Below are 19,086 nucleotides of genomic sequence, written 5' to 3'. Positions count from 1 at the left end.
TGGTGTGTGCAGGAATGTGTGTGTATCTGTGTGTGGTGTACCTGTGCATATGTTCATATGCATGAGCGTGTTATGCATGTATGTGGGTGGTGTGTGCAGAGGTGTGTGTGTGTGTGTGTGTGTGGTGTGCCCGTGCATGTGTTCATACAGATGAGTGTGTTATCTTGCATGTATGTGGGTGGTGTCTGCAGGAGTGTGTGTGTCGGGGGGTATGCCCTGTGCATGTGTTCATATGCATGAGTGTGCATGCTGGTTTAGGAACAACTCCATTGCGCTGTTTGGCTCTGTTTTCCATGAATTGGTAGATATCACTAGCTGGACTGTGTTTAGAGTGAGGAAAATGCCAGGTATCCTCACTGGCCTGTCATAGGGCCTTAGAGCCACAAGCCTGTATTTGTATGTGCTTCAGTGATGAAAAGCAAAACAGAAAATAACGTCAGGTTTTAACGGAAAACATCTCAGATCATAGAGATTTTTTTTGCACCACTAAGTGACATGAGTAATTCACTGTCCACATTCTTGGCCTCATAGGTAGATCTTTGGCTGGTTGAAAAAAAAAGAAATAATTGATCCCTCCACATTCCACAAACTTTGTTTTCCTAGAACTTTGGAATAAGGATTTTAAATAAGTGTTGCTAATAACATTCTGATGAAGACTGGAAATATTTTTTATCCTTATTTCATATGAAATATCATCTACTCAAATATTGGATACATAAAATACAACCAGCTAATTCAGTTTATTATCATTGCATAAGTGAAGGAATTTCTTTTCAGTGCTGTAATTTTATTTGTCCTGCTGTAGTTTTAGTTTATAGTTTCAGGTTTAAAACATAATATAGTTGTATTAATGGGGCAAAGTATGTTTTGTACCTGCAATGTTATTTAATTAGGTTACCTTTATGCACTGTTTTTAAAAAATAAAGTTATTTCTCAGCAAGCCTCAGCATAGAAGTAAAATTTATCTGTATGTATTATAAAGCAGTTTTCTACCACTGTACTTTCAAATTTCCAACAGGTTGTAAGAAGATATATACTGGGTTCAGTTGTCGACAGTGAAAAGAACTATGTAGATGCTCTTAAGAGGATTTTGGAGGTACTTAAATGTCATGTTACATAATACATACATTTGTATTCTTTTTTATGTATATACATTTTGATACATATATGTTTTATATGCATACGTTTATGAAACACAACATGCAAATTTGCAAAATTCTCAGAAGGATCTAAATATGTCTGTATATTGACATCAAAAGTCATAATTATTTTGAAATAAATATAATTTATGTAAGTGAATATTTATGTTCATTTATCTGAGCTTTAAAAACGTCTGGGCTGGGTGCAGTGGTTCAAGCCCATAATCCTAGCACTTTGGGAGGCCGACACAAGAGGATTGCCTGAGCTCAGGAGTTTGAGACCAGCCTGGGCAACACAGTGAAACCCCGACTCCACTAAAATACAAAAAATTAGCCAGGCGAGGCGATGTGCACCTTTTGTCCCAGCTACTCAGGAGGCTGAGGCAGGAGAATTGCTTGAACCCGGGAGGCCGAGGTTGCAGTGAGCTGAGATGGCACCACTGTAGCTAGGCTGACAGAGTGCAGAGTAAGACTCCATCTCAAAAAAAAATAAAGTCTGAAGCAGCTGGGCCCCATGGCACACACTTGTAATCCCAGCTTCTCAGGAGGCTGAGGTGGGAGGATGGCTTGAGCCCAGGAGTTTGAGGTTGCATTGAGCCAAGATCACACCACTGCACTCCAGCCAGGGCAACAGAACAAGACCCACGCTTTAAAAGAGAAAAGTCTAAACAGTCTTTGCTCACTTTGGTTTAGCAATATGAGAAGCCACTGTCTGAGATGGAGCCAAAGGTTTTGAGCGAGAGGAAGCTGAAGACGGTGTTCTACCGAGTCAAAGAGATCCTGCAGTGCCACTCACTGTTTCAGATTGCGCTGGCCAGCCGCGTTTCTGAGTGGGACTCCGTGGAAATGATCGGCGATGTCTTCGTGGCTTCGGTAATTAAGCCGGGACACCAGATGTCCCCGGGGCTCACCATGCATGCATCCTCTCTTCCCTTCTTAGGCTGATGTTTTGTCCTGAGCTCCTGCAAGCTGACAAGTGTGCAGTTCTCTGGGAAGGCCAGGCTGAAGTTGCAGTGCCCTGGCCAAATGTGCGCGCTGGGGAAATGATAAATGGTTATTTCCCAGGGAGACCAAGGCAGAAGTGCAGACACTCAGGACACAAGCCGTATCTGGGGAGATTGAAAAATATGCACTTTATCAAGTCTTGGGTGCCCCATTAGATGATTTGCTAAAGCTTTTCGTTGTTGAGCAAGGATGCTGTGTGTTTGGTAATCTTGTAAAATTGCTGTTTTTAAGCCCTCACACGGGTTCTCTCCTGATCTGGGTCTCACCTTCTGGGTGCAGATTTCTCTGTGTCTGGGAAAAATAGAAAACGTGTGATGGGAAAACTCCTACATGTTTTCTCAGACTTCTGCCCTTGGCTGTAGCTTCTGTTGTGTGGATGCAGGCATTCGGCTCTGTGTGTGACACAGGAATATGATGTTGCAACAGCTCGCATTCCCGCTTCCTGGCAGCAGGCAGGGTGAGCTGCCTGGAAACCACTGCTGGTTTCTTCAGTAGCAGTTTTGGGTCATTTTATCCACGCTCATATGAATCATATGATCATACTTATTATATATTGGTTGGAATTCTACCTAACTGTAGGATTATGAGTTAAACAGACCGATTTCTGTAATTATTTAAGACTATGATGCTATCAAAGGGATATAAACTTGTAAGTTTAAAAAAAGCATTCCCCTACTTAAATGAATGCTGGAATAATAATATGTGAAATGTTTTCCTGTGTAGTTTGTATATGTACTTGATGAGTTCTGTAAATGCTTTGAATAAATATGGAAACAAAATTCTTACAAAGATATTTGCATAATACCGTTTATGGATCCTTAAAAAAAAAGAGAAATATTGGATATTTATTTTATTGTTACATTTTTTTCTGACTATTTTATATATATTAGTTTGAACCTTGTCACTGTTCTTTAAATACCTACCTTGCCAATATTTTTTTAAATGCAAACAGATTTTTTTTAATAGAATTTTGATAAAAGCATTCCTGCTATCAATGCCAGTGACCCCAGAGCTCTGCCATCCATCCTGAAGGGTTATGGTTTCTTAGAACAGCATGGAATGATTTTTCTCTCTTTGAATATTGATACCAATGGCAAATGTTTCTGCCTTTTGATAGAAAACCTTTGTGCTTTTAGGAAAATGAACATGTGTAGGGCATTGTACCTTATGGTAGAGAAGCAGGATCAGTCCCCACCCCCAGCCCCTGTTTCTCAGGATATTGGGCCCACCATGGAATGAGGTGCATGACATTCTTACCTGGAGGTTGAACCCACCAAGTGAGACTTGGCAGGAACTTAAGGCAGGTCGTCTGTAATCACCATCCTTATTTGTCTGCAGTCAGAAACATTCTTAACTGAAACCCATATTACCATGGTTTTGAACAAGGATGTCAGAAAGTACACTGGGTAAAAAAATAAGATCAAACCAGCAACTTAAACAACTACTAACATGCTTACTTAAAGAAAAAAAACCACACAGTCATAATAAAGTTTATCCTATGAAAACATCACAGTGACTGAAAGAGAATTTTTAGGGTGAGTTTCAAATCTTCTGTTTTATGCTGGAAAAGGGTATCTGGACTCTTTGATTTCTCTCTGAATTTCCTCCCATGTTTCAGTTTTCTAAGTCCATGGTGCTGGATGCATACAGTGAATATGTGAACAATTTCAGCACAGCTGTGGCAGTCCTCAAGAAAACATGTGCTACAAAGCCTGCTTTTCTTGAATTTTTAAAGGTAAGCACATTTTTTTTTCATTGGGGTTTTAAAACCATCTGATAACAAGTTCCATGTCAAACCTTGGCTCTAAATACAGTTATTCATTATTAAGATTTCACTACCAATATTGCCTTAGGTATTGCATTAATACTAGAAATGAAGGTGAATTTTAGGTCCTAATGTAGCTTTTTGAAAACAATTTTAGGCCAGGCATGGTGGCTCACAGCTGTAATCCCAGCACTTTGGGAGGCTGAGGAGGGCAGATCACGAGGTCAGGAGATCTAGAACATCCTGGCCAACATGGTCAAACCCCATCTCTACTAAAAATGCAACACATTAGCTGGGCGTGGTGGCGCGTGCCTGTAATTCCAGCTACTTGGGAGGCTGAGAGAGGTTGCAATAAGCTGAGATCACGCCACTACACTCCAGCCTGGTGACAGAGCAAGACCCCATCTCAAAAAAACAAAAAGAAAAAGGAAAAGAAAACAATTTTATTTGCACATCTGTAAAGGTGTATCAGTGGAAAGAAAGTTAAGGTTAGATCCCAAAGTTACTTTTTTTTCCTGTTCAGTATGATATGAGGAATAAAAGAAACCAAACATCTGGATTCCAGGCCTCTTTGGGATTGGGGGATAGGCACAGGCCTGGAGAGTCAGAGTTAGAATGGGCCCTACCCAAGGGCTGTGTTCCACCCAATGTTGGGGACAGGCCGGTGGCCCTCCTCAGTGTCTCCGACCTGGACCTGGCATTGATGGGGAGCCTGTCCCCTGGTGGGTGTGCCCGAGCGTTATTTAATCAGCAGGCAGGCAGGGCTTTCCCCGTCAGGAACTGCATGTCCGAGGCTGTGTTCTGATGGCTGGCTGCACAGTGAACCAGACTGAAACCCCTTCAAAGCTATCTGCGAGCTGAGTCTCCTTTGTGGAGCCCCTCATTCGCATGATAAAACCCGGGGACAAAGCGTCTTCTTGTTACTTGGACTGTTTCTTGGAAACTGCTGCTACCTGGAGCGAGTGAACACAGGGCAAGTATTCTCACCCACAACAACGTTTTGTTGAGGCTGGAATATTTTCCCTCTGCCTTATTCAGCACTGTAGCTCCCGCCCCTGCCCGAGCACAGTCTGTGGCCCACTAGGGTTTGCTAAGGGATTGGGTCACAGTTTGCATAAGGTTTGCTAAGGGATCAGGTTACAGTTCCCACTCTGGAGAGTTGTGGGCTCTATCCTTTGGCTAGGGAAGCATTTCCTTCTCTTGGGGAAAGAAAACACCAACTTGCTTAATAGCTCCCTCCCTCTGGGGATTTTGCTGTAGTCCCACTAAGGATGTCAGCCATGGCTGTGACCGCAGTGTCCATTCTTCAACTCATCGGTTGCCACATGGCCTTGGGAGATAGACTCTCTCACCCCATTTCATAGCTCCAGGACCCGAGCCCCAAAGAGCCAGGTGCCCTGTGAGCTGAGAGGCCGGGACACAGCTGGATCTGTGCTGCCTGCCCCTGCACTGCGCAGCCTCTCAGCGGAGGGAAGTGGAGACCGCCCCCAGGTCAACATTGCCCAACAGCCTCAGGTAGCAAATGGTCCCAGTGCGCATCCCCAACACACTCAGGAGAGGAGCTCTCAGCCTCCAGGACGTCCTTCTGCCCATGACACCACAGAAGGTTGCCAGCCTTTTCTGGGGGCCCACTGTGGCCAGAACACAGACACCCAGGGTCACCCCCTGGAATCAGGCCTGTCCCTGGCCCTGAGAATTCACTCCGGAGCTGAGGCCAAGGTGTGAGGCCTGGGCAGCAAGAGCAGAAGCCCCCATTTGGCCGAGTTTCTTCTTGTAGCTAAAGACAAGGTGCAGGCTTTCAAGTTACCCGAGTGTTCAGCACGGTGGGGAGGAGACGGCCCCAGGGATGGGAAGGTAACCCCGGCACCTTCCCCCGCAGCAGGAACAGGAGGCCAGCCCTGACCGAACCACACTCTACAGCCTGATGATGAAGCCCATCCAGAGATTCCCACAGTTCATCCTCCTGCTCCAGGTGAGTGCCTCACAGCGGCCTCCATACCATTCATATGAAAACGTGTCTGTTCCTCCACTTGGGAGTGGCTACCCCTCAGGCTTCCCTATCTCCTCTCCAGGCAGTTACAGGGGTTGGGATAGAGGCAGATGGGAGATTTGTGGAGAGTCAAAGTTGGGGAGCGGGGCAGCTGCAGGCCCAGTGCCCACAAGGCCAGCCTTGGGGGACAGAGTGAATGGGCTGCAGGGAGGGGGCCTGTGGGCCCTGGCTCACCACATGTACTGTCCCATGGGGAACTGGCACTGGGGAGCCACAGGGCTCGGTTACCAGTGGCCCACAGGTCACAGATCCCTTCTCCAGTGTGCCTGTGTCTGGTCTAGAATCACATGAAAAATGACTCTCCCTTCTGTGCCCAGAGGGGACGGACAGGCTTGAAAAGCTAAGAATAGATTTAAACAAAACATACCTGTCATTGATTTAACAGCAGATCACCCGAGGACAGGGAGAGGCCTCCACGGTAAAGACATTTTCCACTGGACCCTCGAAGGATTCTCAGTTAGATACCTTGGGGCTGTGAACAGTAAGCCTGTTTGGAATGCCGATATGACGTACCACAGCGGATGGCCTCTAGGTCATGTCTGATGTGGTGTGGAGTTGCAGATTCGTTGTCCAACCGTCCCACATACCCTGGAGCCCAGGTGACCCTGTGGGCTTCGGGGCTTAGCACACATTTTATTTAAATGAATGCCATGCCTCCAGGGAGGATATTTCAAAGGAGAGTCCATGCAGGCCTCTGCCTGCGTTGATTTTTCAATGATAACTCAGCTTGCTTTTCTAATTAAATCAGAGGACTTTGCTTCGCCTGCCTGCTTATTAGAGTTGATTGAAGATAAACAGGTGGAATCATCACCAGAAATGGACTGGCACCTGGGAAATAGTGTGAAGTCCCCATCCACTGAGGTTTTTATTTTTGACCAACCAAATCTGTGACACAAGCTTTTTAAATAAAAGTAGTCATAAAAGTATGAAAAAGGGCACACTCAAATGGGTCTTTGTGGTTAGGTTTATGGGTCACGTTAATTTTATCCTCTCACTGATAATTTTAACAATATACAATTTACCTGTATTAGAGCATTAATAACAAAAGCTGTTTTTTTCTTAAAATCAAAATATTCAAGTGTGTTTTATTTCTTCAGCTGACAACTATTTACTGAGTTCTAATACGTGTGAGACGCTGTTAGCTTCTGGCAAGCAGCCACAGATGTGAAGAATGAGCTTCCTTGCAGTGAGGGAGGTTTGATGCTTGGGAGGAAGGTGGGTCAGGCTGCCTGTTAGACATTATTCAGCCATAGCTGGGATGTTGTCACCAGGCTGTGAAGGGTCCAAATGCAAGGCTGCAGTGGCCTCCTAAACCATACGAGGTGAATCTGCCTACGAGCCCTGTGTTTAAACCACACAAGATGAAGCAGCCCACACACCCTGTGTTTAGCGACATCCCAGGGAGTCCTTGAGTCGTTCCTGGTTGCCAGGGACTACAGCAAGCACTGTGTTGTGAGGTCACACATGTTGTTGGCTTTCTGTGATGTATCAGAATACTTTAAAAAATTTTTAAATTTATTAAATTTGGATATAACTTTCAAATGAGCTTGTTAGGTTTTGGTTAAATGTAAGTAAATAACTACAAACCTTTTGCCCAGGTGTTTTCCAAAATATGTTCTTTTAGACAGAAGGGGTGGGCAGGGCTGTTGGAACAGGAGAGGGAGCTTCAGGGAAAAGCCTCCACTGCGATCTTGAGGAGCTGTGAACAGCCTGTTTCCATCTGCCTTCAGCCACCCTGGGGGAGGTCATTTCCCCTTTTTTATGCGTTAGCAAGCTGAGGTTTAGGGAAGCTGGTGATTCTTGCAAGGTGACACAGCCTGATAGGCGTGCTGGGATTCTAACACGGTTGTCCAGCCACAAATCCAGCACACTGTCCACACCCCAAAAGGATGCTGGCTGGGACTTTGGGGAGAGCAGCGGATGGACCACCGCAGAAAAGCACAGGTAGATAGGCATGGCCCACCCGTTACATGCTGTGCAGCTTACAAATCTGTCCTTGAGGAATTTTGTACAGTCTCTTCTTTTTAAAAAACATACTTCTAAACACTTATGTTCTCTGAGGAAGAACATTCTTAAACTCCGAATTCCAGTTATATAATGAACTCTAGACCTTGGGTGTAAAAAGACTTGCATTTAAAAAGATTGAACGTGCTCTTCCAGATGGTCAGCGACAGTTACCTGGGTCAGTTTGCGCACAGCTGTTTCCTTCCCCTCCCCCCTTGCCTCCAGAGACCCTCCTTAGAATTTCCCTCGCAGGGTTCATTGCCCTGAAGCAGCAAATGGGCTTCTTCTTGATCTGCGGAAACAAATCGCAGGTCCTAGATATGCTGAGCAGTTTTCCCTCAGGGACATTTTTTTGTTCACATTCAGTGAGCTGGTGTATCCTAGAGTGTCCATGGAGGGGAGCAGGGTGGGTCCAGGTACTTTGGAAGAAGCACAGTTAGAGTTGGAGACAAGGCAGTGACTGCGTCTGGAATAATTATGTGGATGTGCCTGAGGGGCCCTCCCTCAGGTGTGGGTGCTCAGGGTACCTGGGATTGGGCGAGGAGAGGGACTGCGGACAAGTCAGCAGGTGCAAGGTGCAAGCGCACAACCTCCCTCCTGCCTTCTGCTGTGGTCCATGTGCTGGACACTGGTGGATGGAGAGACAGTGTGAAGGGACCTGGACACCCTCTGTCCCTTTCCTCCCAGTGACTCTCCTGCTCTCTGCTCTCTGGTCCTGCCTGCTTTTTTCCTGGTTAGCGGTCCCAGACCTTCTAAGACGGGCGCTGTGAAGCCGCAGCTGTCCCTGGCTCAGGCAGTGAAGCTGGCTCACCCTGGCTTTGTTGGGACTGTCAGTTTCTCCCATGGATCCAGAAACATCCATTGGCCCTGTGACATTTGTCTTACTTTATCCCAGCTACCTTTTTCTCTCTGTTGTTGTGCAAAGATAAGTAACAATTTCTGGTAACAACAGCAGCGAGAAACTTAACATTTCTCTTTCCTTGGGTGCCCTCCTGGAGGCCGCTGGTCTGGTGGATGCCCCCAGCTGTGCTCAGCGGACCTGTGGCATGTTGGACTTCACCCTGTGCCAGCTGCTCTCATCATTGCATGCCAAGTCCCTGGTGGGCGCCCTCGTGGAGGCTGCCAGCTCATTGGACACCACGGGCTGTGCTTAGTGGCCCTGTGGCATGCTGGACTCCACTGTGTGCCAGCCACTGTCACCATGGCATGCTGTGCCACCACCAATGTGTGGTTTTGGTGCAGAACTAGTGTTAAGATTGTTCTTTTTTGTCTTGATGGAATTCGCTGTGACTCACAGGAAAACAAATGTGTAGAATATACTCACTACAAATGAAACATTTGATCATTTATGCAGCTTTCTTTCTAGATTTTAAAAAAAAGTCTTAAAAAGATTCGCACACTGTTGAATTCCGTGACTGCTAATATTCCTATAAACATGTAAAAGTTGGTAGGCAAGATGCAGAACCACATTTTATTTTTTTTACTCTTAAGTTCTGGGATACATGTGCAGAACATGCACGTTTGTTACGTAGGTATACTTGTGCCATGGTGGTTTGCTGCACCTACCAACCCATCGTCTAGGTTTGAAGCCCAGCATGAATTAGGCATTTGTCTTAATCCTCTCCCTCCCCTTTCCTCCCACCTCCTGACAGACCCCACTGTGTGATGTTCCCGTTCCTGTGTCCATGTGTTCTCATTGCAGAACTACATTTAATTCTGAGAAAGTGTTTCAAGTTCACGTTTGCCCCTTCAGCAAACGTCAGCCTGTCGAATGTGAACGCAAGCTGGGAAACAAAAAGCCCTGCATAAAATCAAGATGACAAAAGTGTCCTTTTGTTATTGCCCCTTAAAGTTTATCTGGTGATTGGCAGCAGTGTGTCATTTTTTGGTGACTGTTGTTGTTGACTTGTGCCATGTATGCTCCCTTTGACCTCCTCCTTATCTGAAACCTGAACGAGGAGAACAGAGGCAGCTCAGCTCCCTTTTTTTACAGGCTACTTTTAAGAGAAAGTTTAGGTTCTCAGCAAAATTGAGTGGAAAGGACAGAGATTTTGCATCTACCCCTCCCTCAACACTCACAGCCTCCCCTGCCCCCACATCCTCGCCAGGGTGCATTTGTGACAACCAGGAGGCTGTGTGGCCATGTGGCCACAGTCACAGGAGGGTGCGCCCCCGTACTGTGCATTCCGTGGGACAAACGTTTAGTGATGTGGAACCACCATTGTAGTGTCATGCTGTGTCTTTGCTGCCCTAAAATCAGGTTCCTTTGTCAGTGTGAGAGAGACCGCATCCTGCTGTGTGAGTTGACACCAGGGGTGCAGTGTTCGGCACCTCAGACCTCCTGCACCTTGCAAATTGGGAGACTGATCTTTTGAAGAAAGGAGCTGGGCCCATCTACACATGGGTTCATCTGTCCGACTCAGCTTGAGAAGGACAATCTATCAGCACCGTGAGCATCATTCCAAGTGCACAGCATTTCTGAGATTTTGGCATCTTCATATTTAGCATGTCCTTTATTGTACAGTGCTATTTTTTTAATTTTGTTTTTGCAAAGGAAGCTGTTCAGATGTTCAGCCAAGTCGTGACTCACTTGGCTCATCATCCCTTCCCAAGAACTGACTTTATTTTTCCCCAGGATGACAGATGCCACTGCCTCCTTTCCAGTTGCCAGCTGGAGGGTGACATGACTGTCGTTGCATTGGAAGTGTGCACTCGGTAACTGCCCACCTCTCCCCTGTTGCTTGCAGGACATGCTGAAGAACACCTCCAAAGGCCATCCCGACAGGCTGCCTCTGCAGATGGCCTTGACAGAGCTCGAAACACTAGCAGAGAAATTAAATGAAAGAAAAAGAGATGCTGATCAGCGCTGTGAAATTAAGCAAATAGCAAAAGCCATAAATGAAAGATACCTGAACAAGGTTGAGAGAGGTTTTTTTCAACTCTATTCCAACATTATTTTTGCTTTGTACTAATAAGCCATCGTTATCCAGCAGTACTAATCTTTGGGATTGTTTGGAGTAATTCTTAGGCCCAGAATTCTGAACTGGGGTGGGTGGAGGGCTTCAGGCGAGTCACATCAACATGGAAATTGTATGTAAAACCTTCACAACCTGTCTGCGTTTTTTTAGGACAGAAATTCATGCTTTCATTAGACCCTCAAATGGATCCAGGACCCCCCAAGAGGTTAAGAGCAACTCTTTTAGCTTAATTATTTTGCTTTCAAAATTTTGTATTTAATTTCAGATAGTAATAGTTAAAGCTGAAGATCTTTACAGGCTGGCCGCAGTGGCTCACACCTGTAACCCCAGGACTTTGGGAGGCTGAGGTGGGAAGATTGCTGGAGCCCAGGAGTTTGAGACCAGCCTGGGCATGATAGTAAGACCCTATATCTAAAAAAAAAAAAAAAAAAAAAAAAAAAATTAGATGGGCACACTGCTGTGTACCTATAGTCTCAGCTACTTGGGAGGCTGAGACCTGAGGATTGCTTGAGTTTGGGAGGTTCAGCTGCAGTGAGCTGTTACTGAGCTGCTGCACGTCAGCCTGGGTGACAGAGCAAGACCCTGTCTCAAAAAAAAAATATTCACAAAACACTTTTTGTCTTCACCTATGTGTGGGCTAAGCTGTATGTACCATGAAAAAAGATGCAGGACACAGAGGGCAGCAGTTCATTTGTGAGGCTGCGTTTCTGCTTTATGCTTACGTAACTAGTTGCCTGCCACAGTACTCTGATTTTATGTGGGCTTTCCCGTATTCATTTAAGGCCCTGGCTCACAGGGAGATGGTAATTTGTATGAACTTTGTTAAGTTATCATGTGATATTCATTGTTGCTGAAATCATTTTTTGTTTTGTCATTAGGAGTAGTTTCCGATGTTACAATAACATTCAGTAATTTAACTGTACGAACTTTATGATAATACATTTTAAGCCACATGTTTTCCCTAATTCTCCAAATGATATATGTAGGAACATTTATAAGCAGCAAATTGCATTCAGTTATGTTCTTGACGTGGTTGATGTTATTTAAAACGTGCTCCCTGTAGCGCTTGAACCGAATACACGTGGGGCACAGAGCAGGCGCAGAGGCCCGGGAGGAGGTGAGGCAGCACACTGAACGTCACACCGTGCCTCATTGTTCCCAAGTACTTGGCAAGGACAGTCAGGGAGGCGGGTGTCTCCAGTTGCTCGAAGCTGAGCCGCAGCATAGATTTAGAATTAAAAGGCAGCACAGACCACCAGGGCTGAGGACTCTGTTTTCTTGTGGGCTGAATTGTTATAGAAGTATTAGCTGGGTGCGGTGATCATGCAGGTAATCCCAGCCCTTTGGGAGGCCGAGGTGCGTGGATCACTTGACGTCAGGAGTTCCAGACCAGCCTCACCACGTAGTGAAACCCTGTCTCTACTAAAAATACAAAAAGAAACAAATTAGCTTGGTGTGGTTCAAACAAAGTAGCTTGGACCTGTGGTCCCAGCTACTCAAGAGGCTGAGGCACGAGAGTCACTTGAACCCAGGAGGTCCTGGGAGGTTGCAGTGAGCTGAGATCATATCACTACACTCCAGCTCGGGTGACAGAGTGGGACTCTGTGTCAAAACAGACAAAAAAAGAAGTAGTATGACCTTCTACATCACCTCATTTTATTGATTTGATTCACACACAGTGTCTTTCTGAAGAACTGATGGTTTTGATTTGGCTTAGGGAAGTAAAATATGGCCTACCTTAAGAAGTTAAGATGGTCATTTAATTATGTTTGCTTAATTAGGTTTACTTGGGGAAAAGTAAAATTACAAAATAATTCCTTCTCTTCCTCACTGTTCCTGGTTAATGTAAGTGTTGTAAATCACAGAAGGGCCGACTGTGCAGTGAAAGTGTGTAAGGAAGGAGGTGAGTGTTGAGTGCAGTCACGGTGAACAAAGGAACAGTGTCTGTAAAGCGTTCAGTTTGGAAAAGTCACCCTCAGACTCACACAAGAGTTTCCCTCATCTTTTTCTTTTTTGGGTAAACTCGTCTGTGGTCCCTGCTTTGTGCTTTGAATGCTCAGCTTCTCAGCAGTGGAAACCGATACCTCATTCGATCGGATGATATGATAGAAACAGTTTACAATGACAGAGGAGAGATTGTTAAAACCAAAGAACGCCGACTCTTCATGTTAAATGATGTGTTAATGTGTGCCACAGTCAGCTCACGGTAAGAATGCCTTGAATTCTCTATAGTAGTCTTATCATTATATGTTACATTTGTCTGAGGGCACGTGAATGACTGTTAATTCTGTCACTCAGACTGAACTGGTTTTTGTGCAAAAGCTTAGTCCTGTAATAAGCAAGCTTATTTTAAAATAGACTCAGTGTAAGTCACCAAGTCACTGCTAGTAGAAGTTAGATACGTTTAGGTTTATTTACTTTTTAAACAGGGCTGATGGTGAAACTAGAAACTAAATTGAATTTCCTCCTAACCCTCCTAAATCATTCCAGAGTTCTTTTTCTTATGGTTTAAATTCTCTCTTTGCCTGCTTCTCTATAAATATGTTTTTGGTAAATGTTTAAATATAATAAAGTTGGGTATATTCATTTTATTGTAAACCAAGAAAATTAGTAGCACTTTATCAGTTCTTTCCACTTATAATAGTTTTACGTCAGACTCGTTCTCCAGCACATAGAATATTGTAGTTAGATGAGGATATGTAAGAAGCTAAAGCATCCTCAATTATAGGTGGATGATAAGGGAATTGATATAAAATTAACATCCTGGTGCTGTAGAAAATAATGCAGGTGAACGTGGTACCAATTTGTTATGTGGTGCAAGAGTCAAGTGTTGGATTTTCCAGAGTTTGGAGAGTCGGTTGCTAAACCATTTGGTAGCTTGAAGTCACACGGGAGTATTTACACTATGGAATTTGGCCGCCAGGATGTGCCGGGATCCTGTCCTCCCAGTGAGAGCCGGCTGTTAAACATTTGCCAGCACACCACTAAATATGACTTATTTTTCATGCTCGTCACCCCCATTTTCTAGCTGCCAGATGTATCTGCCTGCCCTCCTCACCTTGCCTTAGGGCCCAGGCAGCCAGGATGTACAGGTCAGTAGGCGAGAGCTCACACGGACTCCTGAGCATGATCTCCACCTCCACCTTCTCTGAAATCTAAAAATTACCCATTCTGTCTACGCCTCGGACTCCTCATCCATACAATAGGGCTGATCATAAAAATAAGGATGCCAGTGGTATGCTGCCGCAGGGCTCTCCAGGGATCAGGCGAGGAGCTTCACGTCCATTAAGCTGCTGCAGGGCACTGGGCGCACAGCACTGCCCAGGAGTGACAGGTGTTCATTGTTGTTTCTCTTCCTCCTCACTTACTTTGTGGCAGCTAGAAAATAAGCCCCAAAATTATACAAGTCTTTAATGACACTCCTCCTTGTAAAGGAAACAGCCCTGTTCCTTTGACTCATACCCATGGCTCAGCCTTCATTGTTGACGCCTAGCAACAGTCACGGGCCAACTGCTTTCCGTGTGCAGAAGTGAAGCCCATTGCACCCTGTGTTGGAGAGGAGCTGACAGAGTGAGGCCATGGGAGGTCATGGCCAGAGAGAGAGTGCTTAGAATTGCGAGGATGCAGAGTAAGCTGTCTCTACCCCTGTTTCTCCAGTGTTATGAGGTGCCTCCTGCTGGGTGGAGACTAATGGCATTTATCACTTCACAGGATGGCTTCCACATTTAATTGTCCCAGAACCCCCCTCTCCAAGTAACACCTGGAACGTTAGTTTTTCAGTGAAGTGGCCTCAGGCATGGCTGAATGCCCCCAGCTCCTCACCTGCACATTGGCCAACACAGTGTGTCAAGTTGGGGATATTAATGCTTGTCCCAGCTGCCCTGGGAGACAAAATTGTAGAAGCGAAATGACCTTGTAAAAGCCCTGAGTGAATATAATGGTCCTTGCTTAGTCTTTTCTGCATTTCTAATCAGTGTTTGTCTAACGCTGACTGTGCTCTGGAACCCCCCGGGCTGCTTCTGGAGAACACCAGGACACACTTGGTTCTGGTGCAGTTTTAGGTAGGTTTAAAATTCTCACGCTGATGGAAGTGGTGTACTTTAAAGATGAATAAAAATGGGTACTTTAGAAGTAACTCAACTGTGCTTACCCCTGGAGGATTCCTTAAAATAATGCCCCTGCCTTTCCCCCGGATGCCAGGGCTTGAATTTTTTGTAAAGTGGTGAGTGACAATTCATTTCCCATGGACTTGTTGTCAGTGTGAGATTATCAGTGTGAGATTTTCAGTGATACTGACCAAAGGTAATGAAATAAGGACTTATTTTGGTTCAGATAGCCCTCAAGGACCCTTTGATCAGCCCTGTGGAAATTAAGATTCTAAACCTGCTCTGTAGGGATGGAGATTTTTACATTCAAAGAGGAGGAATCGAAATGTTGGTAAGAATTCATGGGCATTTGTTTTTTTTCTGAGTTGGAGGCACAGTCTAATTCACAGAACAGAGCCCCTCTTTCCTCTTACTGTGTCTGAATTGTTCTTCCTCCTTTCCCTTTCTGTATGCACTGGACGTCATCCTGGAGGGTAGAATGCCCTGGTGTCAGAGGGAACTAGAGAGCTTGGGCACAGAACGGCTCTCAGCAAGTCAGGTGCTCCGTCTAATGCGTCACACCCATCATTTCAGTTATTCTTACCCACATTTTGATTTTTAACAGCAATATCTTGAAGAAAAGCAAAGCGTGATTATCACCAAGTGAGAATAATGGTTGATTCTGGAGGGTGGGATTTCCTGGGCACCTGGGGCTGCAGGGATGCTGGTGATGTTACATCCTTGACCTTGGTAGCAGCTACACAGATGTTGATGCAGACTGTTTCCACTAGACTATACATATGTGTTTTGTGTTTCTTTGCATATGTGTTCTATTTATGATAAAAGAAAAAATAGTCTATATAAATTAGGGTTTTTGTCTGTTTAATTTCTGTATACTTGATACAAATTTTAGTCAGAGTATAGTGATATGATTTGATTATATTAAAATGGTTACAGTGTAACCATAAAAGAATAAAGAAGGGATTTGAGAGTTAACTCTTGTGAAGCCACCGGAGAATATCTCTATCCACGTAGGATACTTTTCCTGGTAATCGAGCACCTTTGCTCAGAGTCATTAGTGAGTGCTGAGCTGCTTCTTTTTAAGCCTTTATGGAAAACCTTGGAGTTTGCTGGAGGAGATCCGTCCCTGTGTGGCTCTTCCTGCACGCTCTCTCATCCACTTGGAGGCCTCATTATGGCAATGAGTGGGGACTGTAAGAAAGTCAGAAGCACAATTACAATGTTGAGAAAGTCTGAAGAGCTACAGTTGAGCAATGGAAATGTTTCTCACTTGAATCTCTGAGGGATGAACATTACTTTAACGTGGTCATGTAATTATTTATAAAACAAGGATCTCCTGGTCATTTCAGCCCCTCGCATGACAGCCGTGTGATGAGCAGCCAGAGGTACTTGCTAAAGTGGAGCGTTCCACTGGGACATGTGGATGCCATTGAGTACGGCAGCAGCCCTGGCGCGGGTGAGCACAGCAGGCACCTCGCCGTGCACCCGCCTGAGAGCCTGGCCGTGGTCGCTAACGCGAAGCCAAGTAAGTGACGCTTCTCTCGCGTTCCTGCTAGGCTTGGAGCCAGCATAAGCACTGACATCTGCAGGCTTAGGGCTACAACGGTCAATCTGTGGGGGTGATCTGGTCTTTAAAATCTTCATGCTGTCTGACTAACATGGCCCAGTTGGCTACTAGTCTCTGACTTGTCCCATGTGGGGTTGTGGCTTCTTCGGGTCCTGGCCATGAACCTGGCTGGTCAGGAGTGGATTCCGTCTTCCCGATCCAGTGAGCTCAGTTTTGCATTTCCTATTAACCAGATGAGGACTTCAGTGCTTGTCTCTTCAGTCGTAGAGCCTGAGGCAGTGGTGATTCCAGCTCGGCTCTGCACTCACCTGCTCGCACTGCCAGGCAGCGCTGCGATTTCTTTACTCAGTTTCCCCATGGTGGCATTACTTGACCACGAAGTTCCCAAGGTGAAATGAGAAATTGCAGAATGCTTTGGAAATGTCGTACCATTGCACATGATTTATGATTACTATTACCGAACATTGTTCAGACCACGGATTTTAATCTTAGTATAAAAATCTCTTCATTAAAAAAAAAATCCAAATAACGACTGGCTACGTTTTATTTTTGGCCTCTACCCCTAAATTGTAGAACAATTTAAAAAACACCATGCCTTGGAACTTTCAGATAAGCTTTCATTTTAGATGTAATATAAGCTTTTCATTCAGCCACAGCAAGAAGAGAAACACTGGGTGTGGACAAGTTCTCGTTGTCTATTAAAAAGAGATGCCGCGTTGGAGAGCGAATCTGTTTCTTTATTCCAAATTCAAGGATAACTTTGGTGTCTTATCTTCAATTAAGGGGACTTTTGAAAGCATACATGATTGTGTTTTGCAGACTTGCATTGATGTTTTTGTCGTGTCCCTATGGAAAAGCATTCACTAGTTAATCTCATGGAAACCAGTTCTTCATGGGACAGCTTTTTGCCCACTGCCTTAAACAGAGAGTTTAAGTGATGAACTTGTTTTGCCGTCAGTAGTGTTTTGTTCTGCTGCACTTTCTGGTGGAACCCATGCCTCAGGTGTAACATAACCAATCTTCATCTGCTATTGGAGTGCAATGCCTTCAGTGTGATCTGCTATTATGACGGCTTCATTTTCAGAAATTAAGACACTGGTAACTTAGTGAATACGTGAGGGACTTTATCTGAAATGAATTAGTTGGCTGGGCACAGTGGCTCATGCTTGTAATCCCAGCATTTTGGGAGGTTACAGCGGGAGGATCACTTGACGCAAGAGCTCAAGACCAGCCTGGGCAGTATAACAAGACCCCATCTCTACAAAAAGTCGTTAAAAAATTAGCCAGGTGTTGCATGCCTGTATTCCCAACTACTCAGGAGGCTGAGGGAGGAGAATCACGTAAGGTCAGGCTGCAGTGAGCTGCGATTGCACCACTGCACTGCACTCCAGCCTGGGTGACACACAGACCCTATCTCAAAATAAATGAATAAATAAGCCAACACTTGTCATAAAATAATGGCACTATTCCTATTTAAGATTTTCAACAGCCCTGAAGTTGCTCCCTTCTGGCAAATAAGGAAACTGAGGCTCACAGAAGTTGTAAACCATCATGGCCATGGGTTTTCTACCTCCACGCCTCTCCCCCTGTAATGAGAAAGAAACATCATGAGTTATGTACATCTTGCGTGCCAGGCGCTTTGCTCGTGTGATTGCACTGATGCCTACAACACCTGCTCCTGTTGGCTGCCATTATCCCTGCAGACAAGCACTCCTTCCTAAAACCTCAGTACAGGGTTTCGCTAGATGTGGTGTCTTGTCACCTGTATTTTTTAAAGACAGACATTAGCCATGTGGACCAGTCACCAGCTGGGGCAGCAGAGTACCCTCTGAGTGGTACAGCCCAAGGCCTGCCTGGAGCGCTGGGCATGTAGGGTGAAGCGCCTTCCTCCTGAGATAGCAAGTAGGCCTCAGGCAGGTGTGGCAAGTAGAAAGAATTGAACAGCTCTGCTTTGGACATGTTGCCTTCTTAGGCTTTTGAATTCTTAAATTATGGTATTCACATGCAATAAGAGTTACCCATTTCAGGCGTACAGTGCCTGCTACTTTCGGGGGCCAGTGGGACAACCTGATGTGCAGAGAGCCAGGGATGACACCGATTTTGTGGTCCTCAGCACTAGACTGCAGGCAAGGCCACGGGACCAGGTGTTCCCTTGGGTTCCTGGCTTAGTGTGCGTACCATTAGCTGTGTGGATCAAAACTTTGAAAACAAATTATTGAAAATATGCTAATTCTGTGTGTGTCTGAAGATGGAACTCAAGTCAGAATTATCTGGGGATTTTTCTGGCATCAGGTAAGAGCATGGTGCTGTCCTGCATTTACAGAGAAGGCATAGTGAGCACAGTGCTTCGTTCAGGGACTGGCAGGGGTTTTATACCGACACATCTGGATTCATTGGGAAGGACGGACAGTCTCTTGTTAGTGTTGACAGTGAGTGGGTCCATGTGGTATCAGATCCATAATGTTGATTTCA

At 45.2% G+C, this 19,086-nt stretch overlaps 1 protein-coding gene across 9 annotated transcripts in view; it reads left to right on the top strand.

The window, feature by feature from the left end:
* The window catches only part of ARHGEF10 (Rho guanine nucleotide exchange factor 10), a 120,496-nt gene that overhangs the window by 55,474 nt on the left and 45,936 nt on the right, over window positions 1–19,086 (top strand). For 7 of the 9 annotated variants that reach the window (XM_017501129.2, XM_017501132.2, XM_017501128.2 and 4 more), the window contains 7 exons: window positions 1,019–1,096; window positions 1,833–2,012; window positions 3,763–3,879; window positions 5,789–5,881; window positions 10,711–10,881; window positions 13,002–13,147; window positions 16,397–16,572. In XM_017501129.2, coding sequence (XP_017356618.1) covers window positions 1,019–1,096; window positions 1,833–2,012; window positions 3,763–3,879; window positions 5,789–5,881; window positions 10,711–10,881; window positions 13,002–13,147; window positions 16,397–16,572 — 961 coding nt within the window. The remainder of the gene's footprint in view (window positions 1–1,018; window positions 1,097–1,832; window positions 2,013–3,762; window positions 3,880–5,788; window positions 5,882–10,710; window positions 10,882–13,001; window positions 13,148–16,396; window positions 16,573–19,086) is intronic. The other 2 variants (XM_037728724.1, XM_037728725.1) reach the window with 1 other exon arrangement.

The sequence above is a fragment of the Cebus imitator genome, unplaced genomic scaffold (genome assembly GCF_001604975.1).
Source record: "Cebus imitator isolate Cc_AM_T3 unplaced genomic scaffold, Cebus_imitator-1.0 Scaffold279, whole genome shotgun sequence".
In the NCBI taxonomy this organism is placed as follows: domain Eukaryota; kingdom Metazoa; phylum Chordata; class Mammalia; order Primates; family Cebidae; genus Cebus; species Cebus imitator.
The sequence above is the reverse complement of the archived record's forward strand: the minus strand, read 5'-3'. Positions and strand labels throughout refer to the sequence as shown.